Source organism: Camelina sativa, chromosome 2, assembly GCF_030686135.1.
Source record: "Camelina sativa cultivar CO46 ecotype springtype chromosome 2, ASM3068613v1".
Lineage (NCBI taxonomy): Eukaryota > Viridiplantae > Streptophyta > Magnoliopsida > Brassicales > Brassicaceae > Camelina > Camelina sativa.
In genome coordinates, this window is record NC_141881.1 from 20,569,792 (window position 1) to 20,595,140 (window position 25,349).

Consider the following 25,349-nt stretch of genomic DNA (forward strand, 5'->3'; position numbering starts at 1 on the left):
CGTCAATAGCTTCTTTGCTTTGAGTGCACTCTAATATAGACGTGGGCTCTAGATCCTCATTTGTCTCAAGTGCTACCTTGTATGCATAATATTTCATTTAATGTCGACATCTTTGCAGTTCCATTATATTCCAGACATGATATAGTTTATTGAGATCTCATTGTTGTCAACTCCTTCAGGCTCTTGAGGTTCAGCGTCCTGAGTCTCACTTGGTGCCTTAGGAGTTTCTGTAACAATGTCTGGCTTCTCTATAATTCCCTTAGCCTCGGTCTGATATGCACCTCTTTTATTTTTCCGAGGATTCTATCTTTGGAACCTTTCTGTAGCAACTTGTTTATTGTGTTCCTTGTGAACATCAATACGTACTGGTGCATTACAAGCTGGTATGTACAATTTTATTACTCTCTTTGGGTCAAATGGAATCTGGCAATTTATTAGCTAACTTTTGCAAATATATAATTCTTTGGACCTCTGCATCACATGCTAGAGTCCGAGGATCTTGCCAATTTAAGGATGTTTGATTCCATATTAATTCTTTGACCAGCTTGTTAGTCTCTCCACCCTACATAGGGAATTCGGATTATGTAAACTTACAGTCCGCGTATCTGGCCACAAATAAATCACATGTGGTTGGCTCAAGATACTTTATAATAGTGGGAGACTCATATCAACGTATATTCCCATTCTCCTTTGAAATCCCATCTTAGTTCTCTATGTGGATGCAATATAAACGGCACTTATTTTAGATGGGATATGTCTGGCTTATGACCCATTATTAATTGGGAATATTTATTTTCACTAGATGGCCTGATGCGTATAAGTTCTGTTGCATGTAATATTGTGTGTCCCCAAGCCGACACAAGAAGCTTCGACCTCATAAGTAATGGTCGAGCATTTAATGGAATACACTTAATGAAGGATTCATCTAATCCATTCTCTGTATGTGCATGTGCCACAGGGTGGTCCACACTTCCCCCCATGGACATACCATTATGATTAAATGCTTGGGATATAATAAGCTTCCCTTGTGTACATGCTACACACGTGAGTTTTTAGGGATAACTTTTCTTTCTTTAAGGTTGTGCCCTTTCGAACTCTTAATTAGTTTACGCATCATGTCCGAACCCGGCCGGCCAAGCCGGTCATGCCATAGTGAATTATTCGTTGAATATTTTCTTTGCTTTGCCAAGTTAGCTTCTATCATGTTAATCTTAGCATGGTATAAACCAGAGGCTAGTGCAGGTATAGTCTCTAGGATCTTCTTTTTTCCTTTCACATTTTCTGTAATGTAGAGGAACTCTTTAGATCCTTCACCCTTGGTTTCAATATGATAACCATTTGATCTTATATCTTTAAAGCTCAATAAGTTTCTCTTAGAGCTGGGTGAGTATAAGGCATCACTTAGTTCAATATGTGTGCCATTAGGTAACAAAATGTGAGCCTGGCCGTAGCCTTCACATAAAATTGCTATACCCGCAATTGTACTAACATTGGCACTTTTTATTATATGTCCTCGGCCATTTCTACAAATAGGACAATAATTTTATGTTTTAAACTTGCAAATATATAATGAAGGAAATAATAATTCAATCAAATTCAAAGCATAGAAATTAAATTAATACACCACATGAGTTTAATTATTTTTCTTTAGGCAATTACAAATCTCATAATCCAATTTAGTCATCATTCTCATAGTTGAAATTTCCTTCACCATCGAGATGAACCAGGTTAGATTTCTGGATTTATTTTCTTTATTTCAAATTCTCTTAATAGAGATCAACAAGGTGCTTTAGGATTTCTGCATGTCTTTATCTAATGGTTGTCTATACCATAATTATTATTACAAGTAGACTTGGTCTTATGTTGCGGGTTTAGATAACCCGCGGCCTCTACACCAACCAAGGCCGAAGCCTAATCGATTTCTATGGCCTTGACCACCATAATTATTTCCTTGGTAAGTCCCACGACCTGGACCAACATGTCCGCGGCCTCCTCGGCTAGCCTGGCCTACTCGACCACCACGTCCTCTACCACCACGGCCACGGCCGTAGTGTCTTTCTCTGTGGACGTAGTTAGTCTCATTAGGCTCTTTAGGCTCTTGAGGATTTTTCTTTGTAATGTTAACCTTGTGAGCTTCATTGCACTTTTTCATTTATAATTGCTCATTGTTTTGCTCAGCAAGCAGTAAACAAGAGATGAGGTCTGCATAGGTCTTAAACCCCTTAGTGTGATAAGCCGAGAATGTCTTCTCTAGCAATTCCTTCTTAGTAATCTCAGTACCACACAACCTTAGGATAGAGACAATCTTAAAAGCTCTGAGTTATACTCATCCAAGGATTTGAAGTCCTGGATCCTTAGGTTTTTCCAATCGAATTGAGCCTTTGGTAGGAGCACCATCTGTTGGTGTCCATATTTGATTTTCCAACTCTGTCCAAAGGTCAATAGGATTTTCTATGGTGAGGTACTGATTCTTGAGACTCTCATCAAGGTGTGCATATGCATAATCACCTTATATATATTTTTCTTAGTGCAATCATTATCATCCTTAATACACTCACATAGGTCCTTTGATTTTTTAGGTTAATACAGAACATGCACCCGATTATATCATGCGGTTTTTAAGACCAAACCATGTAATTAATTTGGATCATGCCATGTGGTATTTAAGACCAAACCATGGAACTGTTTTTAGTTTAGGCCATGCGGTATTTAAGACCGAACCATGCCATCAATTTCTTCTAAGCCATGCGGTATTTGAGACCGAACCATGCCTATAATTTAAACTTAGGCCATGCGGTATTTGAGACCGAAACATGCCTTGCCTTACTCATATTTTCGTGGCTTATATTTATGCATGCAAGGACAACAAAAACAAATAGATGATGCATGCTACAATTTCCTTATTTCTAGATAGGATTTCCTTTTCTATGTTTTCCCTTTTAGTCTAGGATTTAGTATATTATGTTTTAAGAGTTTTAGGAACTTATCCTAATCAAATATTTAATCCGAGATTTTATGTTTTAATTTACAGAATATTAACAAAAGTTTTTATTCTCAATCGGATTTACTCTTAATAATAAAGTTCATTTTACATAAATTTTAGGATAATGATCAAGATTTATGGAAGTTATCCTAATAATTCTAGAACAAGCTTATGCTCGAAATTTATGATTCCTATGGCCGAAATTTTACAGGAAATCTATGTTTGAGTTTATGCTTAAGAAATCCTAAGAATTAATTCATGCAGCCGATTCTATATCAATCTATACAAGATCCGATTTTACTAATGATGCATGAATGATCCAAGTTTTAATATCCTAGAACAGTTTGATTTATTTCTTTCTTATGAATCTAACAGTTTAGTTCTAGGTTCTTATGCAACAATCAATCAAGCAATATTAATCAATCAACCAAATTCAAGCTTGATATCTTTTTGGTGCAATTTCACAAACAATCTAACAATCCTATGCAATCCGATTTTAAAGTTTTACAGGATATAGGGATCTTAAGATTTGTTTGTTATGTACTTGGATGTTTTAGGATTCAATAGCTTTAGGTTCAAATTCGATTTATAGGGTTTTAAGGAGGATTTTAGATCTTATTTACCTTTCACCAAGTAGGGTATGACTGGTTTTGATCTGGGAGCTAAAGACCTTAGATTTCACTCACGAACCTCGATCAGAACCGCTATCGACCCAATCCTCGTACCATTCTCGAACTGCTCTCGGACTGCTCTCGGACAGATCCTCGTATCGCTCCCATACCGCTCTCGGATGCTTCCCGGAACCGCGAACAACAAACCTCGGATAAGTCTCAAACAAAACCGAACAAGACTCACCCCGGATAGAACTCGGATGTTACTTCGAGTAAACACCGATCGCCGATAGTAACTTCGAACAGAAACTCGCGCGGACCGAACTCGGATGTATCTTCGAGTAGAATCCAGACCGCGGACGATGGTGGATCGTGAATAGGGAGTAATCGCCGATAGTTTTGGATTATCACCGAGAGGTTTGGACTATCGCCAAACTTTGGACGAACAAGAACTTTGTGGATGGCGGCTTTAGGGTTTTGTGGGCGGCGGCTTTAGGGTTTTAGGGTTAGGGTTTTCTCAGCTGGCCTTAGAGGCTATCGTGCTGATAACGTGTTATAAACTAGAGGATTTAGGGACAAAATCTCTTGTCTTATTATTGAATGAAGTCTCGAGGTTACATATATATAGAGATTACAATGGACCGACATAAGTAATAAGCTAATGGACCTATGGGCCTAAGAGACTGAGACACAATACATAGACCTTAGACAGGCCGGTCGATGGAGTCCACTAAGTGTTTTACAACAAAAGCTGCTTTTTTCTTTTCTTGCTGTGTTCTTTTCGCTCACATCATCAAACCCAAATATTTACTCCACGTTAATTCTTCCACCACTTGTTACTTTTGGACTCGAATGCGTTGTTCATTGATTTTATACATCTTCTAATCATGTTGGTTATTATTTAAATCCTTAGTGGAACTGAAGTTTAGCTATACAATTAAGAAGACTGGTACTTTTCTCTAACTTGGTCAATGTCATCAATATTGATGACTTAACAAAAGAGGTTAGGTGGCTCCACAGCAACCTTTAACGTTACTATCTTGCATTCACTTCCCTGTCTGAGAACTACCAGATCAGAAGATATGATTGAGCAGAAGCCATATAACTTCACTGACCTCGTCATTATTTGCTTTCATTGCACATCTTGAGTCTGACTACTACTATACTACTACTCCTACTCCTGCCGCATACAGTTACAATATAATATAAATAACAACACAAAACATATTATTATATTTTACAAAATCGGAAGCCCACTGGCTTGTTCAGTTGTTCACCAACCCTATAATATATATGGTGGGGTGGTTTTGGAGTTTATTTATTTATATAGGCTTAGTTGTGTTCCATAACCATGGTTGTAGACATGAAAGATAACAAACATAGGTGCTCAAAGTTATAATTAAGTTATAATCCTCCTAGTATTCAAAAAGGTACGACAAAAAGGTGTACATTCATGTTATTCAATGAATATTATAACAGACTAAACTGAATCACTTGGATAAAATAGAATACAATTTGTTCTATAGTATTTCATGGCATCCGAGGACATACACTGAAACAATAGGAATCTATCTCTATGTGAGAATAAAATCATTTAATATAATTCCATTTAGACATGGCTAATCCCCACAAGACACCAACTAGATTAATTTCGATTATAGTTCTGATGAATCATTCTATAAACAAATTACAAACAAAGATTCGTCGATGGGAGTCAATTTCACCAATCTAATAGAATTTGGATTGTTTTTAAAGATAGTATTCTTTTGTATCTGAAGAGAATGTATATGAAACTCTCTTTTTCCTAAGTAAAATCTCACACTGTCCGGTGTCACTATGTATAATTCCAAACAAATATTTCCAATTTCATTGGTAGAATTGTCTATTCAATATTGATGCTTTTCCCTTTTGCCTTGAACCAAATATTGTCAACTTCGTTTTCATTTAATATCCTTTTAGTGATGGTAGGTTTTTCAACTTCGTTCTACGACAATTTCTCCATAATTTCGTTTTTTTTTTTTGTAATTAAAGGTAATTGACGATATATTAATATATCTTAATGTTATGATTTCTTTCAATTGATTCAAGAAAAGGCTGCGGACAAGCTTTTGAGACCCCAGCAGTACATGTGGGGGAGATGCATGCTCATGTTTTTCTGTAAGCAGAATTTGCATGTAATATATTGACATCTCTAAAAATGTAATTACAAAAAACAAAACAAACAAAAAACATTGTTTGCTTTTAAAAACATTGTACTGAATTAAATAGTTATAGTGTAGTAATTGTTTCGTTTTGTTTGTCAATTCTTATTGGCCACACACTCATTGATATATTGCGGTATTCACGTGATGATTGTATTCAAGATTAGTCCCAAATCTGATCTAGTAGGTTTATATGTGTACGTATATATATAAAAGAAAAGACTTCACTATTGATTGCGATGCTTCTTTGATAATTGCTTCTAACTACTTACTTGTTCTGTCCTCTTCTACCGACAGTCGACCATTTATTTTTTAGCTCCTACCGATTTTTTTAGTGTGTCTGTGTGTTTCGTTTGATGATTATATGATATAATCATATCTTTGGTCCACACTTCACAGCACAACCCTCGATTTGGTCGATTCTTATCTCGTGGAGACACCACAACCACCGAAAATTAATCTTTTAGGGTAATATAATATATCATTTCGTGCCATAAGTTGGTCCCAATATGATTCTTCTTAGAGGTCACGAAGTTTGAGCTAGTTATTCTTGATTATTTGTAACCTAGGTATAAATATGGTTTTCTAATTCACTAATGTATAATCCGTAATAGTTGTACAGTGACAACTAATCTCATCTTTTTTTTTCATCTTTTTTTACATTGATTAAATGCAATCTACAATAGTTAAATGTTAATAATTATGTTTATTTGCATGAAATATGTGATAATTTGGATATGATTGATGTTAATATGCGCCTCATTTTATTAGTTTAATCGCCAGAGTGAATCTGTACTTTACGTCAACTATTTGCATGATTAGTTTTCCAAATGATTACATATATTATTTGATGGTGAGAGATAATTGACGTCCTCCAAAAATACTTTATTAATTAATTTTTTGGTGTATACTGTATAGTATTGATGGATTGATTGGTGATACAAAATGGTAATCATTTTTTAAATGAGAATGGTATGAAATAGTTAGAACAAAATGGAAATAAATAAATGGTACATGAGTTTGAAATTCATGTCGATGTTTTAATGAAAATTTACTAATATTTTTTTTTTCTAGTGAATATTACAGAAACATGTATAAAAAAGGACACAAGTAGTCAAGTAGATAATGGCATTTGATATTAGACGCATATGTCGATGGAAAATACAGTTTCACACCATTTTCCTAGAGAGAAAAAAAAAATCTGATAAACTGAATCTCACTCACAATCAAAGTTAACCATTAAAAAGAAAAAGAAGAAAAAAAAAATCAGAATATTGTTATAATTTATAAATGGAGGTTAACATTATGTTGATTGTAGGCATTATATTTGTTAAACGTTGTAAAGAAAACTACTTTGGTATAAAAGGTTTTTTTGTTTGTATTCATCGGAGGCTAAAACCCTTATATATATACTCATACAATTAAACCTAAGTACTTACAGATATTATACAACTAGACTTAGACAATAGGAATATTACATATACACATTTATATCTCTCAATATCCCCCCTCAAGTTGGAGTATGAAGATCACAAATATCCAACTTGCCATGAAACTCATCAAACTCTTTGCGGCCAAGTACTTTAGTAAGAATATCAGCAAGCTGTTCTTTAGTACCAACATATTGAGGAGCAATAACACCACGGAGGATCTCATCACGGATAAAATGACAATCAGTCTCAATATGCTTCGTGCGTTTGTGAAACACCGGAATCTTACTAATATGAATAGCCGACTGATTGTCACAATGAAGTGGGATCAGATAAGAACAATCAACACCAAGAAACATAAGAAGCTTCCGTAACCATAGAAGTTCACACACTGTTTCTGCCATCGAACGAAACTCAGCCTCAGCCGAAGAACGCGAAACCACATCCTATTTCCGTGTGTGCCAAGAAACCGGAGAACCACCAAGCTGAATAAACCAAGCCGTGAGCGAGCGACGACTAAGTGAGCAACCAGCATAGTCGGCGTCACACCAGGCCGTAATACGAAGATCTGTACCAGCACGCAAGAGAATGCCCTGTCCTGGATTGTTCTTCAAATAACGAACCACACGAAGTACAGCTTTCCAATGAAGCTCCTGTGGAGCATGCATAAATTGTGAGAGCATATGAATAACATAAGAGATATTTGGGCGTGTCACACTAAGATAAATAAGCCGGCCCACTAATCGACGATACATGAAAGGATCCGGAAGAACTGCCCCACCAGCTCGCGCGAGGTGATGGTCTTGCTCAAGAGGATGAGATACCGGTCTGACACCAAGCAAACCTGAGTCACAAATGATATCGAGCGTGTACTTACAAGTATATGCCTTCAGAATTACGAGCCACTTCAATGCCTAAGAAATATTTTGAAATACCAAGATCTTTCATATGAAAGCATGAACTTAAATATGACTTGAAACCAGCAATAATCTGTGGAGAACTGCCAGTAACAATGAGATCATCAACTTACACCAGAACATGAATCCGTGTATCCGCATCCGCAAAAGTGACAAGAGAGTAATCCTTCACACATTGTTTAAAACCATAGTCTTTCAAAGCCGTAGAGAGCTTAGCGAACCAACATTGGGGTGCTTGACGCAGACCATAAAGAGACTTATATAGACGACAAACCTTTGTCTTATCATCAGTTCGAAATTCTAGAGGAAACCGAATATACACTTCTTCGTCTAAGTCCCCATGTAAGAATGCATTGTGTACATCCATTTGATGAACCTCTCAATCACAAGAAACGGCAACTTCAAGAAAAAAACAAACTGTAGTCATCTTGCACACGGGTGCAAATGTTTCGTTGTAATCCAAACCCTCTGTTTGATTGTTGCCAAGAACGACCGAACGAGCCTTATATCGTTTAAGCGTCCCATCTGACCGATATTTCAAAGTAAAGACCCATTTACAACCCAAAGTTTTCTTTCCTGGAGGAAGAGTCTCGACAATCCAAGTGCTCTGATCCTCAAGAGCATCAACCTCCACACGGACCGCATTCCGCCAATTTTCATCAAGAAATGCTTCAGCATATGTTTTTGGGATAACACCAGCAGTTATAGCCGCAAGAAAGGCGCGATGGTACTCTGAAAACTGAGAACAATCTACATAAGAATCGATTGGACACCTTGTAAGCTGTGACAGCATATGGAAACAGAAATGACATAGCGAGAAACAGAAATCACACCACTATCAGGATTATAGACCTTCCAACCCTTTTTCCCAAACGGATAACCAAGAAAAATCGACTTATTGCTCTGAGAAGTAAACTTATCACCATCCCGGCGTTGATCATGAACGTAACATAAGCAACTAAACACCCGAAGGTGATTCATTGGCGGTGGTTGATCATATAACATCTCAAAGGGAGTCTTCCCATTAAGAACAGCAATTGGTGTGCGGTTAATCAAGTAACCCGCGGTCAGTGCATAAAAACTCTAAAATTCCACAGGGAGAGATGATTGGAAACGTAAATCCCACGCAATGTTTAGTATATGTCGATGCTTGCACTCTACGCGACCGTTCTGTTGGAGTGTCCTAACACAAGAAGTCTCATGAATAATTCCTTTGTCCCGGAAGAAGCAACTAAGAGAAAGAAACTCGGATCCATTATCACTCCGAATTGTCTTAATCTTCTTATCAAATTGTCGCTCAACAAGAGAGACAAAATCATGTAGTGTAGAAGTTGTATGTGATTTCGATGGCAACAAATACAGCCATACGGCCCGTGAATAATCGTCAACTATGGTGAGGAAAAATCTTGACCCACAAATTGCCGTAGTCTGATAAAGACCTCATAGATCACAATGAACTAATGCAAAAACCGCTGATGTCTTATTAATACTCAAAGGGAAAGAATCACGTGTTTGCTTAGCGCGTATACAAACATCACAAGACTTTGAATCAAAACCACAACTACTAATATTATTATTAGATAACTTCAACATCTCCATTGCTTTAGATGAGAGATGTCCCAAACGTCGATGCCACCGATCATCAGTTTTCTGGTCCAAGATTTGTGTCATTGCCGCTACTTCCACTCCTCTAAAGAAATAAATTCCATTCACCAGCTCACCGGCTCCATTCAGCATCTGTGTGATGTGGTCCTGAACAACACAAAGTCTATCAGAGATCCGAAAGATACATCACCTATCTCTAGTGAGTTGAGAAACTGAAATAAGATGGCATTGAAGACTATCCACAAAAAACACATCCGACAATCGCAGCTTTGAACCCAAACACACATTTCCCTTTTTATTTGCCAAAGTAAATCGGTCGTCCGGTAACTTGATATAGACCGGGGGCATATCACAAACTTCAACAAGGAACTCAATGCTTCCCGTCATGTGATTAGAAGCCTCTGTATCAATAACCCATGATTCGATAAAATACTTACCCGAGAGTCGCTCATGTGTGTCTGACTATCGTTCTATAAGCATCTTCTTCAAGGACTTCCATTCTTGATCACTTAAGCCAATGATTCCCGAACGATCAGCCTCTGTGATAACCGAATTAGCAACTGCAGTTGGTTTAGCAAGTACCACCTGGTTGGCATGAGCTGGTTCGACGCTCTTAGATGGCAGAGACAGAGTTCCACGTCGTTCAACATGAGAGCCACTCGAGCTTCCCGATTGTGTAGTCGGAGATTCGAGCCATTCGACCGAGGACGATCACCCCACCACCAAGGATAGCCAATCTTGCGAAAACAGTTGGCAGCAAGATGTCCGGTTCGTCCAAAACTAGTACAAACCGCAGCTGGATCACGAAGCACACTCTGTTGACGAGAGCAAACCAAAGTTTGCACCGCAAAACTCGCACCTTCGTTGCGTTCTTCCAGCAAACCTCCCTCTCTTAGACTCCTCATCTTGAGTCACAACCTGATATGCCTCATCAAGAGAAGGCAATGGATCACGAGATAGGAGAGAAGATTTCACTGCACGGAACAAGGTTTCATCTAAACCCATAAGAAATTGGTGAAACTTATTCTCCTCACGCTCCTTTGCAATCTCTTCCACGGTTTTAGCTCTCTGAAAATCCGCAAGACTCGTCCACAGTTTATTAAGCTTCCCATAGTATGCTTCCACAACCGTATCTTTCTGCTGGCAATTGGCAAGCTCTGTTTTGAGTCGCTGAACCCTTTGCCCGTTCTTCACTGAGAAACGCTTTTGTATATGCGTCCACAGATCACAAACAATTTCATGGTGAGACAACGAACTGCTCAAATCCGACGCCACCGTAAGCTTGATCCACGAAACCACCATGGCGTTATTCGCCCACCAGTCCTCAAGGTCATCTGAGTCATCACTCGGTTTGAGAATCGATCCATCCGCAAAACCAAACTTCTTCCTTGCGCGAAGGACAAGACGTAAATTCAACGCCAATTCATCATAGTTGCTTCCTCGTAGTTGTGGATGCGAGATGATAGTTCCGGGGTTATCCCCAGATGAGAGATCATAAGGATCAATTCTCCGACGCATAGATTCAGGATGAGTAGACGTCATGGTTGAGGTAGGTTTAGTAACAGATTCTTCTGTCATCGTAGAGAAAGTATATCGATTAGAATAGATCGAGATACTTAGGTCAAAGAAAAATAGAAAAACAGATCAAAGATGTAGAAGAGCCAAAGATCATAAAGCCTAAAAATTTAGGTATTGCTCTGATACCATGTAAAGAAAACTAGTTTGGTGTAAAAGGTATTCTTGCTTGTATTCATCGGAGGCTAAAGCCCTTATATACATACTCATACAATTAAACCTAAGTACTTACAGATATTACACAACTAGATTTAGACAATATGAATATTACATATACACATTTATATCTCTCAATAAACGTCATCATTTTGATGTCAAAACCATAGTCCAAAACGGTTCAGCACGAGCCCACAAGTTCGTACTCACTATGATTCCCCGAGGCAAATCGACCCCAATATCTCTCATCTTAACGCAAAGTAACTATTGCCTTGAACAAAAGATAAAAACACAACTTAACCGTAAATAAAATTATGGCAAGAAATATTTGGCTCTATATGAAATTCTCTGTATTCAACTTTATTTCTCCTCATTTTTGTGAACAAAAAGATGCCCCACCTTGGATATGCATGATTTTGCCTCATTCTAAGAAAAATAAAAAAAGTAAAAGTTGTCTTATTGACAAAAGATGAGAAGGAAAAAACTTTTGTTCAGAGCCTGATATGATAATAGGACTTAGAAGACCTACACATTGTCTACTTTTTTGATATCCTTCAAAGTTGAGTAAAAAACGAAACCGACAGAGAGAGAAAGAGACCCTCTCTCGCATCAAGAAGGTTTCAGTCCCTTGCAACACAAGTAAGAAAAAAACACCAAATGAAAAATTTCTAAGGTTGTAGAAGAAGAAAGTGAAACACAGATTTTTTTCATAATCACTTCTCTGTAGCGTCTCTGTTTATTTCCCAGTACAATAAACAAACGCCACACAAAAATCTAAGTACATCAAAAGAATCATAATCATGATGAAGAAGCCTGAAAACAAAAAAGAGAAAAAAAAAAAACAACAACACCTCCACACAAGAATTATATAATCATACAAGTGAAAAGAAAGAAAAAGATCATTTCACAAAATGTGAACCTTTTTTTCAATCAAAGAATTCCCAATTGAACCTGGGCGGGACCGTGTGATTATTTGCAGTAGTCGAGCTCAATGGTGTAGCGGGATGATGATCAAATGTTTCCCATTTAGTGGACGTATCTAACACAAATGGTCCTCCTGATCCTGAGTTCCTTGGCTCCTCTTGTATCTCTTGTTTCTTCTCCTTGTATTGTATAGGCATGTCCATGAGAGACTGTATCGGTTTCTGTTCTTGTTTCTCTTCATTGTTATGTTCTTGAATCGGTGCAAGTCGCTTAGGAGCACCTGACTGTTTCTGCTGTCCATTAGCTATGGAGTTTTTCACCTTCAAGACATCGAGTGTTTCGACATAATTCTGCACTCTCTTCACCTGCATATATACATCGAAATCAAACGTTACAACTAAAGAACATTACGAAAAAGTCTTCGGTCATGAGATGATATTACATTACCTGCATCTTTCTTTGTAACTTCACATCACCTTCAGCCACAATACCATCCAACTTAATCAACTCATTCATCAACAACTCAATCACCGTTACAAGATCTTTCTCCGCAATCTTTCCTCCTTTCTTAATAACCATCTCAAACGCCGAAACCTACACACACAAAACACACACACACAATAAGATTTCACCGCAAGAAACAAAACCTAAGAAAGTGAAAAAAAAGAAAGAGCAAAGCGGGCAAAGGGCATTACCCGTCCGCCAAGTCTATCAACATCAAGACTAATATCAGAAATCGCTTTAGACGCCTTTTCGGTTTTGGCGATCTTCCTCATCTCCAAGAACCGTTTCTCTTGGCTAATAGGGTCTTCGATAAGCACCATCTTGGATTTATCTTTAACTCCCGAAACATCAAGAAACGCCTTAGAATCCCTTTCTTTATCTTTATACATTAGCTTCTGATCTTGATGGTGTATACCCGTTGGTCCACTCAACATCTTCTTTAACTCCCCTGCATCATCAACCAACCAACATAAATCTCTCTCTCTCTATATTCCATAACCCTTTCTCCAAATTTTTCAAAGTTCCAAATATAGTTAAATAGAGAGACTAACCAAAAGAAGCTTGAGGACTGATACTGATCTCATGGTAGACGGCACCGTACTTGATTCTAACTCTGATCATAGGCGGTGGTGGAGGTCCAACAGGATCCAAATCCGGGTTACGTTTCTGAACCAACATACCACCAGGTCTCATTTCCCACTCATGACCGCCTGACTCCCTGCCGCCGCCACCGGAACCTCTGCCGCCATTAGTCGCCGTCGCCGTCGCCGCCGCCGGAAGATTAGTCGGTTTGTTTCTCATCATCTTCATCATTTTTTTCCTTTTCTTCTTCTTTCCTCTCAATTAAACGGATCTAAGGATCTTTCTGATATATATATATAGAGAGAGAGAGAGATTATTAGTTCGTTAACCAGAAGAAAGAAAGAAAGACAAAAGACATTGGAGACAAGACACACAAAGAATGTTTATTACAAGAAATCTGGGACTTGGAGGAACATCATCAACAACAATACAACTCCAAAGTCCAAGTCCAACCCATTTCGCCACGTGTACTACAAAGATCAAACCAGAGACCTTTTCCTGATCTAACTAACTCTTTCTTCTTCTTTGAGCTTCCAAATTTTTGAAGAATCTTGAATTTGACTTCAGATCGAAAAGTTTTTTTAATTTCACTCAGAGAAAAAAAAAAAAAAAAAAAAAAAGAGAAAGTTTTTTGGGATTTCCCGAGAAAATTTAGGAAAGAGTAGAAGAATCAGAGAAAAGCATCCGGATTCTCTGTTCCGAGTTTTCTTAGTTTCAGAGAAACCCGTTTGGGGCAAAATATTAAAAATACTTTTAATTATTTAAGCCGAGGAGAAGAATAATATAACGAGTGGCCAGCTAAGTTGTGCTTGTGACTTATTATAAGTCAATTTTTACATACATTTTAATTGTATATATATGTAAGTTTTTTTTCTTTTTGTTGTCGGAATATATATATTTTGTTTTCTTTTCTTTTGTGTTTTCATTGGATTACTACTATTTTTTTTTTCCAAAGTGACAAAGTTATCATTTGGAAATTAGAGTGTATGTTAATTATTATAGTTATCTTACTGTTCACTTCTTCAGGTTAACTTTTTAATCATTGAGCAAAACATAGCTTATAGGAGTAGGTTCGAGTGGATATAATTTCACTAATCAGTTCTAGACTATAGTGATATAATAGACATGAATAATCTGTATGTAGATCGGTAAACGTATAACTTATAGTCTAAAAGAAAAGAAGAAATTAAAAAAATATTGAGATAAGGAAGAAGTATACTATAATTGTGCAATTAAACAACAATGATTCATATACCAAAAAAGAGAGTACAGAAATGGAAAGGGTAGCTAACAAAGCATTAAAGCACCTAGTGGCTTCATTACGCTTATGTTTTTGTACTTTGTACATAGTAATAAATTAAGAAAAATAAACAAATACGTATGACGAATTGAGGGGGATAATGTTATTGTACGATGAGGTGCAGGTAAAGGCATTAGAAGACGAATCGGTCCTGTCGTCCACGTGTGATGATGGCTAATGACAATTTGGGAAAAATTCATATATGGATCCAATCATTGACTCTGCGTTGGTCTTTAAAAACACAACCATGTGTGTGTGGTTCTTATCCTACGTGTTCGACGGCGAACCATTTGGGATCGATCGCTGATTCTTAAGCTATTTTACCATAACCAAATTAACCTTTTTTAAGTCTTCCTTCTTCGACTCCTCGTTTTATGTGTGTTTTGGTAAACTCTTGTCAACGTTAGTTTCAAGACTATTTTTGCTTCATCCTTGCCTTCTTTTGATCTAGTATCATTTTTTTTTTTTTGGGAACCATTTCATAGAATCTAATCATGCAAAACCTTTTTTTCATGAACCATTATTGTTGAAGAAAATACAATAATTGCAATATGTTTTATACTAAACCAAAAAAAAATTATATACTAATATTTACTAAATTGATTCGTCTTTACTAATACTGACTATAAAACGTCGTATTATTGCTACCATGATAAAAAGTTACACTTTGGCGACAAATTGACATTGAACAAAAATGCAAAAAAGAAATATAGAAATGTTTGATTGGCGTCGTTTGGATACGGATTATATATGTTGTTACTCGGAGTCGAAGGCATTGAACACGATCCATAGTATAATTTGATCAGAAGTATCCTAGTACCTTGAAGGATTCTTTCTTTCACTATGGTTTATGTTTTGTTACTCCCTACGTTTTTTATTAATCTTTGTTCTAGAGTTAAAATTTTGTGTCGTAATACTTGTCATTTTAGATTTCCAATGTAAATGTTTGGGAAATATTCTAATTTTATCTAATTGTTTTAATATTTTGACCGATAAAAATATTAGAAAATATATTAAAAAGGATAAAACAGTAAAACTAATAGTTTTCTTAATTTGTGTGAAACAATCTTAAACGACAACTAATAAAAAATGGAGGAAATATTAACTTCCATGCTTTAGGTTTAACCACAAATTAAACTCCCTCGCATTGGTGTTGGTGGTGTGTCTCTCCTGGTATTTCAAAACCAAAAATGTATTTCAAAACCATATGAGAAAGTGATTGTAATTAATCATTTATAGGTTGTAGTTTTGATTATTATCGCATCTAATCTTTCATATGAGATATATATTGCGTGATCATGTTATTGACATTTTATCAAACCGTTTCTTATAACCAAGCTCTTGTCGGTCTCACGTCCAAAATGCTCGAATCATGTGTTTGCTCGGACCATTAGATAACACGTTCAAATTACAATGTAAACAAAATTCACAATCAGAAGCCGTAACTAAGAAAATTCACGTGTTTTTTTTTCAAAATTTAAAAGTACAATTTTTTTATAAAAAAAAAACTATATATTAGAATTTGACGTAAAGAGTAAACAAAGCGAAAGTATTACAAATTTTTTTGCTTTTCTCACTCTCTATCTCCTTTTTGACTTTTGTACTTTTTTATCCTGTCTCTCGGGTCGTCACTGTGAATCGAACGTGCAGCCACCGACACTTGCGGCACGTGAGACCTCACACGCACACAAGTTCCGAGTGGGTTTGTTCCTCTGCATCGCGTTGTTTTGACGCTGACGGTGCGCTCTGATTTCGCTTTAGCCGACGCTGACTAATATGACTATGGCCGGTGCTTGCCTGCTTGGATTTATTCAACACCTTTCTTTAATTTGCTTCCTTAACTACTGATTACCTAATTGACCCCCTTATTATATTTGAGTAGTTATTGAATTATGTAGTAATAAACAACTTTTTAAATTAAGTCGAATCTTTTACGTTTCTAACATTTTATAAGGATTCTTCCTGATTTCCTGATTTCTTTTTCGTTGATTTATAAACAAAACATAGTTGAGTAGGGACGTTTTACCCGACCAATTAATAATTATATATTTATGGAAATCTGTATCTATACTAGTAATTTTCAGCAACTTTTGACAAAAAATTCATTTTGGAAACAATTAGTATTCAATGTATTAATTTTAATATTAGTTACCAAATTTCAAAATTAATTATAGGTAAAATTTAAAAAAATAAGGAAATCTTTCTATGTCATTCAAACATAAACATATGATTCTCTTTCATTTTTATTTGAATTTATATTTAAATTATCTTGAATTATCCTATAATACATTTAGTTAATAAAATTTTTGATTTTTTCCTGCATATGATGTAATAGAAATTTTTAAAAACGGACATATATTATTTAATAGATGAATAAAAAATACGGGTACAGTACCCACATCGACTAAAAAAATTGGGCAATGGTTCAAAGTCATACTATAAAAGAGACCAAAATGATTTAGAATACCAAATGAGTAAAAACCTTGATTTATCAGGTATTCAAACTTAATAAACTTTTATTTGGTTTATTCCGGTTCTTTATTTTAAAGATTTTTAAAAAGTTAAATATTCTAGATATTTATATTTTATAAAAGTATAACTATTATAAATAAACTTTCTAAAAAATATAAGTATTTATAATATTTAAATGTTTATGAAGTTTCAAATATTATAAATATTTAAACTTTATAAGAAGTTTAAATATTATAAATATTTCAACCTTTTAAAAAGTTAGAAGACTTTTAAAATATTAACAATATATTTAAACTTTTATGAAACTTCAAATATGAGAAATACTCAACCGTTTTAAGAATTCTAAGTATTATAAATATTTAAAATTTATAAGAAGCACCAATCATATAAAATGTAAATGGTTACAATCTTAATAAATAACATATCAACTCAATCTAATATTTATAATACAAAACAATAAATACAAAAAATTAAGATGATATAGTGCGAGTTAAAATATCTCGGGACGGTGTTATATAGCGGGACGAGTTTTATCGATATTTATATAAATGTAATATATCATTAATTTGGTGTTACACGGGTGGAACATCATTTCATTATTTTGTTTACACTATCGGCATCAGAGAATAGAAATATCTAATTAAATTGATTAAATAAATATTATGTAAAAATAAATTATATTGAGGTATTATATGGTTTAAACCATAAAATTAAAAATTATTATATAATTATAAAATATTTAACCAACAAATACTACTTATAATTTAAATGTTGAGTTATAAATAACTTATCCCGCCGTATACCGCGGGTCCTAATCTAGTTATCATTATTATATTAGTTTGTACATATTTGTTTTTCGGTTTTTCCTATTCTTTGATAATCAAATTTCTAGAAAAACGTATTGTTTAAAAGTATTTTCTTTTTAAGTTTCAATGCATTTTTACTAATTATTGATGATGAATAGAAACTTCAAATTTTTATTATTATTATAATTGGTTTAGGGTTATAGAAAATTGTTCATAAAAAATGCATTTATAGTTAATTTTCTCAATATGTGAATTAAATAAATTAGATTAATAGGAATCGAGGGAATAGTATAAGGTTTTCGTTAGTCCAGTTTCTAAGTAAATTTTCTAGAAGACCTGGTTCATTTTCTTTTATAAGTGTAAATTTTTTTTCTTTTTCAAATGAGTGTGTAATGCATGTTTGTATTTCACAATAATAATCTATGACAGAAATAAAATTTGAACATATTGTTTTGCATTATTTAAAGCTCTATCGGATGGACTTGTTTAACTTTGAGGTCATAATCTATTTGGTTAGCCTTAGTTTTATATGATGATTCACAACAATTAAAAATTAAATTCAAATAAAGATAATAGGAGAATAAAAAGTTTAAATATGAAGTAAATCTTCTAAATATCTATATTAATTATAAAACATTATATATATGAATATTTAAAATATTTTAATTGTGTTTGGTTATAAAGATAAAAGAAAAAGTTAACTAAAGTTGTTTGAATATGATTTAAACAATTAATGACATTCAATGCTAATAGTTTCGAAAACAGATTTAATTCTTAAAAGACTCTACAAAAATATTAGTACAGATTAAATAAGGGTGTAAAACTTAGTCCTAAACAAAGTATCTAATATTGAAGCTGCAAGATACAATCAGAATCGTTGATCTTGACTCCAAAAACATACTCTTTGTTTGTTAGCCACAAAAACTACATACATACATATACAAATATAACTATGTCATGTACTTATCTCCCGACAATCTCATGTGACAATCATTCGGATCTTCCAAAACATTCTCACCCAAATGACCAAATCCATCTGTTGTATTTCGTCTTCTATACAAACTTGTACAAAGAGTTCATTAAAACATATATTTGTGTCTTCTCAAGTCCCACAAAAAAATTTGTTTATCAAACAAAGTCCCACAAGAACTCAAAGATAGATGACACAATATACCCTAACACAAACCCATTATGTCAACTGTCCAAAGACATTGTTAATGGTCGAGGGGTAACATTGATGTGTCGTTTGTCTAGCATCAATATATATCCCTTACAACAAATCTTGGTTTGTGCCACAACTTTGAAATGAAAATTGATAGAAGTTTACGTAAAATTTTCATTCAAAAATAGGTCCAACCATCCATGCCCGAGCAGTTAACTTCCTAAAGGCCCAAATATCTATCTATTCGAGTATAGGTCCAACCATCCAACCGGTATCGTCGTATATATATCTTACGAGAAAGTTAAAATGAGTATTTGCTAGTAACGTATTGACATCTTTCCTTGTCCTATATTTAGAACCGTCATGTTACTTTGGCGACTTAAGAAAGGCAAACTTGTAGTCTTCGTGGATAATCACGTTATATTTCGGTCTATGTGTGCCATGCATATTTGACGAATATCTTGCATTCAATATAATTGCTAGGTTTTGTATATAGCAAGACTTATCTACAAAATCTCTGACTGAAGGAGAGAATGAATGTACCTAACCGACCGTAGGCAAAGATTCGGATTTGTCCGTGGCATCACTCAAACCATATATGGCGACAATTTTGAACCGTTTCCGGAACCCGGCATATTTGCCGATGGGCGAAGCAAGGCAATTTGGGGCAACCACGACCCATCTAAAATTGCCCAACGAACTATATATCCTCCTTGAACACCTTAACCCTCTTTGATGACGGTGGGCCAAGTCGTTGTATAATTTCCGGAGACTATATTATTGTAATACATCACTGCTTTGTCGAAGAAAAACAGTAGAACGAACACTTTACTAGATCTCGTCTTATCCTACATTCATGTTCTTGCTTGGTTACTTACGTCTAATGAACAAACCATCTAATCCTACCGTAGGGCACTGCCATCGACCAGATACGTTTCACGGTTTCTCAAAATTTTGATCCGAATCGTCTTTTTCCTATTAGGTCTTCTTTTCGGCAAATCATGCCCAACAATTATGTTTGATCTGCTTTCAATATCTTAACAAAATGTTTGTGATTGATATTTGATAATGAAGTGGGGATTTTGCGTTAGTTTTCTTTTGGGGCCGTAAGGTTTTCAGATCCAGCCCAATATCATGATAGAATTAATACTAGTATCATCTTACGTCATGTAACGTGGCAGACTGGCAGTTTCTCAATGCACACGTGTCGAATTAGGTATTTTCTCACATCATCTCATAAATAGATGCCGCCCCCCTAATTTTGTTTCCCTGGTACGGTTCTAGATCTGAAAGCTCAGCCCGGCAGCCCCTATATCAGGTAATTCAAACTTCTCTTTCTCGTAATGATTATGGTGAGTACTGGTGTCAGACACGTTTTTGAAAACCATGTTTTTTTTTTTTTTGGAATGAAAATTGGTTTTGAAAAATTTCTTCTCTCCCTAATTTTTTCAGGTGTTTTTCAATGGTATGAGTTTTGAACCTGTAAATTATAACTCATATTTAAAGATAGATTGTTAGTATAAAACTTTGATCTAATATATTATTGATTAATAGTTGAAAATTGTGAAAAATTTCAATATATATTGAACAAAGTTTTATACTAGCAATTTAATCTTAGATGAGTTTTCTTAATAAAAATTGAGTTTGTTTTGAATTTTTTTTTGAAAACTCTTTGATTATGCTATCAACATCAAATTTTTTTTCTCTATCTACTTATAGATCTATTTGGTGGATCAAGGTGAGGTGGTTTAGTTTGCAAGAGTATTCATACTCAAAATAGATCAAGCTTAGTTTACAAACAAATGAATTGGCAGCCAGATGACCATCTATACCTTTATTACTTTTGACATTTTCTAGATTGTAGTTTCTGCTATCTTTTATATAATTCATTCTACTTTTCCCAAACAAGTTTGTTTTGAACAAATTTAATTTATATGAGAAATTCTTATTCTATCCAACTTAATTCATAGTACAATTTTAACAATGTGCAGCTCTTATACCAGTAAAAATGACTCAAATCAATTTACCATTCCAAGTTGATCAAATTGTCGAAGTGAAATCCTTTATCAAAGGATACCGCGGGGCTTGGTTTCGCTGTAAGGTAATGCGGCTATCAAAAGTTAAATGTAACTCGAACTTCGGCATAACAAGAGGGCATGTTCAAGAATTCTTTGAAGTTCACATTGTGAACTAGCAAGATTTTCACTAGTCTACTTCTTACTCCTTCATGAAAAATCCTCATCTTTATTGTACACTTAAGTTTGTTGGGCCACACCTTGCTACTTTTGACTCCATATAGGTGTCTTAGAAAGATCTATTTAACATCTTTAGGATATGTTTTTTTAGTGATGTAAACATGTCTTTACTTGAGTCATGTCAACATTGCTATCCAAACAAAATCCAAATCCAAACCAAATTTTCTAAGATGTGCTAGATGTTTGGTCAAAATCCAAATATGATCCTTTGCCCAAAACTGATAATCCTTACCAGGAGTAATTTGGTATGTATATTTTATGTCTATAACCAATTTACCTTATATATCTTGAAGGCTAGTTATAAGAACTACATCTTAGAGGAGGTATTGGTTTAGGATTTAGAAAGAATTTTAATGATTTTTAAAATTAGGTAAAATATGTTGTTATTCAATCAAGACTTTTTAAAACTCTTTAAAAATTTTGTGTTATTGGTTGTGGATTTGTAAAAAGTTATCTAAAGTCTTGATAAATCTAGTGTTATTGAATTAAGAGTTTTAAAAAGTCATTAAAAGTTTTATGTTATTCAAGTAAAACAAAAGAATCTTGGATTGTTAATGAATTCAAATTTTATGTTATTGGTTTAGGATTTTATATCATTTCTTTCATAATAAAAGTCATGAAAACTCTTTCATCAAATAGAAAGATTGTGAAAGATTTTATGAAAGATTTGACAAGATTAGGAAAAACAAATCATCAAGATTTAAAAAAACTTCCTAAACAATCTCTTAGAATCCTTCATTTTTATTTTCTAATTTCCTATGATTTTTAAAATCAGCAAGATTTTAAAAAACATAAAATCATTAAAACTCTTTCTAAATCCTAAACCAATACCTCCCCTTTAGTCACCGTTTAATGCAATGTTTGTTGATTCCATAGAGTTCTTATGGAAGTCTTTGTTCATCTTCTACTACATTCACTTTCTAATGTTCTTTGTATCCACTTGTACAATTTTTGTGCATCTTTTTTCTGTTTGTCTTACTTAGTGAATTACAAAAATGCTCTTGAATTTGATTTTTCTCCCTGTAGCTAGTTTATCTTTTTAATTTTTTTTTAGCTACCTTTGTGATTTTTTCTTATTTTAACATTTTAAGTGGGCCGGAATAAATTGACCCATGTCTTTTTGTTGACATCATGTTCCTTCCAAAACATTTTTACTCAAAAGAACCAATATTTTCACCTTTTTGGGATAGTCTTACACGCTAGTGGACCAAAACCAGTGGCATAGGCTGAGAATCGAACCCGAAACCTGGCGGGTCGGTTAATAATGACGGGTCACCGGTTTTTAACGGGTTTATCCGAGTTTTTCCGGGTCTTTAACTGTTCGGTTTTATAGCTAAACTCCAACTGGAATACTGAGCGGGTTAAACGGTCCGACCGTTCGTTTCGGGTGTGAAAAACTGGATAAGAGACAACCAATCTTTTTTTTTCTCCATGTTTTGGCATGCCATGTCCATGTGGTTAATTAGATTGTTGGATTCTCGATGGTAGTTCTGTAAATTAGATTGTTTTAGCTATTATTCATCTTTTGATGTTAGCCCATTGCATCAATTACAAAATTACAACTCTTGGGAGCTTTAACATAGCTCTTTAGACGTGGTTCCTCTAGTTCCAATTCAGATCCTGAACTCTTTATCTAAATCTGTATCAGCATACGCATCATTCTCATTGTCATTTTGATATCTCCACCTAAATCTGTATTTCCGGTGTCTCATCATCTCTGTTTTGTTTTCCAGATCCTTGTAGCTTTTATTCTCCTGAATGTATACACTCACAAGTTTATCTTAACGTTCTCATATTTGAGTGCTTTTTATGTTATTACTTATTACTTATTACAAGATATAACAGTGTAAAATTTCAACATCTTTTGTTTTTTAATGGGTTATTAGATAACGGATATAACCTATGAAAGTGGAGAACTTAGGTATAAGCTAAAGTATCTTGACTATCCAGACGAAGGTGAGTTTAAATCATCCATTGTATATTTTTAATTAACTCTTATCAATATTTAATCAGCTTGACAATCTCTTGTACATTATATATGTTTCAGCGATAGATAATGCGCTAGTCTTTGAGACGCCTGAAGGTGGGACGGAGAGTCAACTAATGGTTCGTCCCACGTATCCACCACATTATCATGAAAGTGAATACCTTAATCTCAAGGGTGAGACAGAACCTCTTGTCGTCGTTCATGAGTCTTGGAAAGTTGGAGATTTAGTTGATTGGTGGAGAGATAAATGTTACTGGTCTGGAGAAATTGTGGGTATCCAGGGTAAGCAATTATGTCAGGTATGTATAAAACAGCTTGCTATTGTTCTTCAATCTACGGTTTCACTACTTGTCTATGGGTTTTTTTTTGATGTGTAAAAGTTTTTAAAATATATTGAAAGGTGTTTGTAAGGAGTGTGATGTAACGTACATAGACTATATGAAACTGCGAATAATTTTTTTTTTTTTTTTTTTTTTCTGCAGATTAAGTTGCTTCCTAACCCAGAGGGTGAAGGAAAGATTTATCGAGGTTTGCGCAAGAGTTTGCGTCCACGGTTGGATTGGTCTGTTGAAGATGGTTGGAAAGTGCCTAGTACTGTGGTTAGTTTTCATTTCTTATGTGTGATTTTGTATTTGCTTTCGATATTTTTTTAGTAGCAAAACCTCAGTTTACTCGATTCTTAAAAACGTTTTAACTTCATGATCCTAAATATGAATTATTTTAAAAGTAATGTTTCTGACATTGGTATCCTCATTATAACATGTTAATGTTGTAGGATGGGGAAAAGTGTGCTAAGCTTGTGAAACCTAAGAATGAAGGTTAGTTTTTCTATCTAAATGAACGATTTGTCTCAAATGGTTTACTTGTTTACTGAATTTATTTGGTTTTCTTGAACATATGGAAGCATTTGTTTGACTTGTTTTTATATTAGATGAAGAAATGGAAGATGTTCTCGAAACCGGAGAAAAGCAAACAAAGGAAGACACACAGCAAGTGCAAGGCTATGAAGGTCTTAGACTAAACATCATGGAATCAGATTCCATTGAAGCTGCTATTTTGGACATAGAAGAGCTTATTGTTCGACTTGGGTGGCTAAAAGCCAAACTGGATCCTGATCTTGGAGAAGGTGCAAAATCTTATTGGAAGTATGAAGATCACCGCCCATCTTCCTCGAGAAAGTGAATTCACAATCGTAGGTATGTGATATTTAATCCGAGTTTGTTATATATGATCTTTAGATTTGAAAACACACTTATGAAGTATGTTGTAATCTCACCTTTGTTTTATTTATTTATTCAGAAGAAACTGAAGTTGTTTATGAAGAATGGAGTAAAATGGGGTAGAGACGTACGTGAGTAAGAGAAAGCCAAAGTATATGAGTAGGTTGTTTATATCTTTTCCAAAAACCTAGAATGTTTAAAAACTAGTTTCAAGTTTTGTACATATGTTTTAGATTTTGTAGGAATCCCAATGTGTGCTTGGTAGACATTTGTAGCTGCTTGACACGAAAGGTCTTTTTAAAGTGAAGTCTTCTCTTCCATAGATAATCTCAGCAACCTGCTTGGATCTTATAAGATGTCAAGAACTTATCAACTATCACAGTCCGGTTTTAATCTCTTCTTGGGAGGCCATTTTTCGGCCAAAAATAATATGATTGTGCCTTTCTCCATGTCCTATATATAATTGAGTTGGGGTTCAGATGGATGATTCAGTCTATCGTCTTCAACTATAACAAAGTATTATGCTCGGATGGTGGATTTTCGGCCAACATAATAAAGCAAAGAAAGAGAGATGAGAAAACTTTGTCGAAATTGGTCCTGCTGTTACATAGCGTGGCACTCCGTGGGAACAGCTTGTTATTGCATGAATAGAAGAAATA

The 25,349-nt window shown here is 34.7% G+C and overlaps 2 protein-coding genes and 1 pseudogene across 8 annotated transcripts; 1 reads left to right on the plus strand and 2 right to left on the minus strand.

The window, feature by feature from the left end:
* Positions 1-10,209: 10,209 nt before the first annotated feature.
* LOC147948927 (uncharacterized) lies at positions 10,210-11,325 on the minus strand (annotated as a pseudogene).
* A 593-nt stretch (positions 11,326-11,918) lies between these two features.
* Positions 11,919-14,453, minus strand: LOC104727047 (BAG family molecular chaperone regulator 1). Of its 2 annotated transcripts, none has more exons than XM_010446045.2 (5): positions 13,879-14,453; positions 13,458-13,771; positions 13,098-13,354; positions 12,850-12,996; positions 11,919-12,767 (listed from the first exon to the last, which is right to left on the minus strand). In XM_010446045.2, exons 2-5 carry the CDS (start codon positions 13,717-13,719, stop codon positions 12,405-12,407), a joined length of 1,029 nt encoding a protein of 342 aa, XP_010444347.1. In that variant the 5' UTR covers positions 13,720-13,771; positions 13,879-14,453; the 3' UTR covers positions 11,919-12,404. The 2 variants fall into 2 exon arrangements, with proteins under 2 accessions (XP_010444347.1, XP_010444351.1); XM_010446049.3 differs by having other exon boundaries at positions 13,863-14,316.
* Positions 14,454-20,058: 5,605 nt separating this feature from the next.
* LOC104763391 (uncharacterized) lies at positions 20,059-25,012 on the plus strand. 6 transcript variants are annotated; one of them, XR_015566221.1, is made up of 9 exons: positions 20,426-20,546; positions 21,220-21,329; positions 23,370-23,439; positions 23,531-23,769; positions 23,953-24,069; positions 24,246-24,288; positions 24,402-24,666; positions 24,770-24,853; positions 24,924-25,012. XR_015566221.1 is itself a non-coding variant. In XM_087465539.1 (8 exons), exons 2-7 carry the CDS (start codon positions 21,237-21,239, stop codon positions 24,650-24,652), a joined length of 813 nt encoding a protein of 270 aa, XP_087321665.1. In that variant the 5' UTR covers positions 20,059-20,546; positions 21,220-21,236; the 3' UTR covers positions 24,653-24,666; positions 24,770-25,012. The 6 variants fall into 6 exon arrangements, 2 of the variants coding, with proteins under 2 accessions (XP_087321665.1, XP_087321674.1); XR_015566222.1 differs by having other exon boundaries at positions 24,933-25,012; XR_015566220.1 differs by having other exon boundaries at positions 24,770-24,849.
* The last annotated feature ends 337 nt before the right edge of the window (positions 25,013-25,349 follow it).

Coding starts and splice junctions, on each gene's coding strand:
- LOC104727047 (XM_010446045.2), bottom strand. CDS start 13,719: ATGATGAAGATGATGAGAAACAAACCGACTAATCTTCCGGCGGCGGCG. Junction 12,997..13,097: donor TTGATAGACTTGGCGGACGG/GTAATGCCCTTT, acceptor TTGTGTGTGTAG/GTTTCGGCGTTTGAGATGGT. Junction 12,768..12,849: donor AGTTACAAAGAAAGATGCAG/GTAATGTAATAT, acceptor GTATATATGCAG/GTGAAGAGAGTGCAGAATTA.
- LOC104763391 (XM_087465539.1), top strand. CDS start 21,237: ATGACTCAAATCAATTTACCATTCCAAGTTGATCAAATTGTCGAAGTG. Junction 21,330..23,369: donor GGGCTTGGTTTCGCTGTAAG/GTAATGCGGCTA, acceptor ATGGGTTATTAG/ATAACGGATATAACCTATGA. Junction 24,289..24,401: donor TGTGAAACCTAAGAATGAAG/GTTAGTTTTTCT, acceptor TTTTTATATTAG/ATGAAGAAATGGAAGATGTT.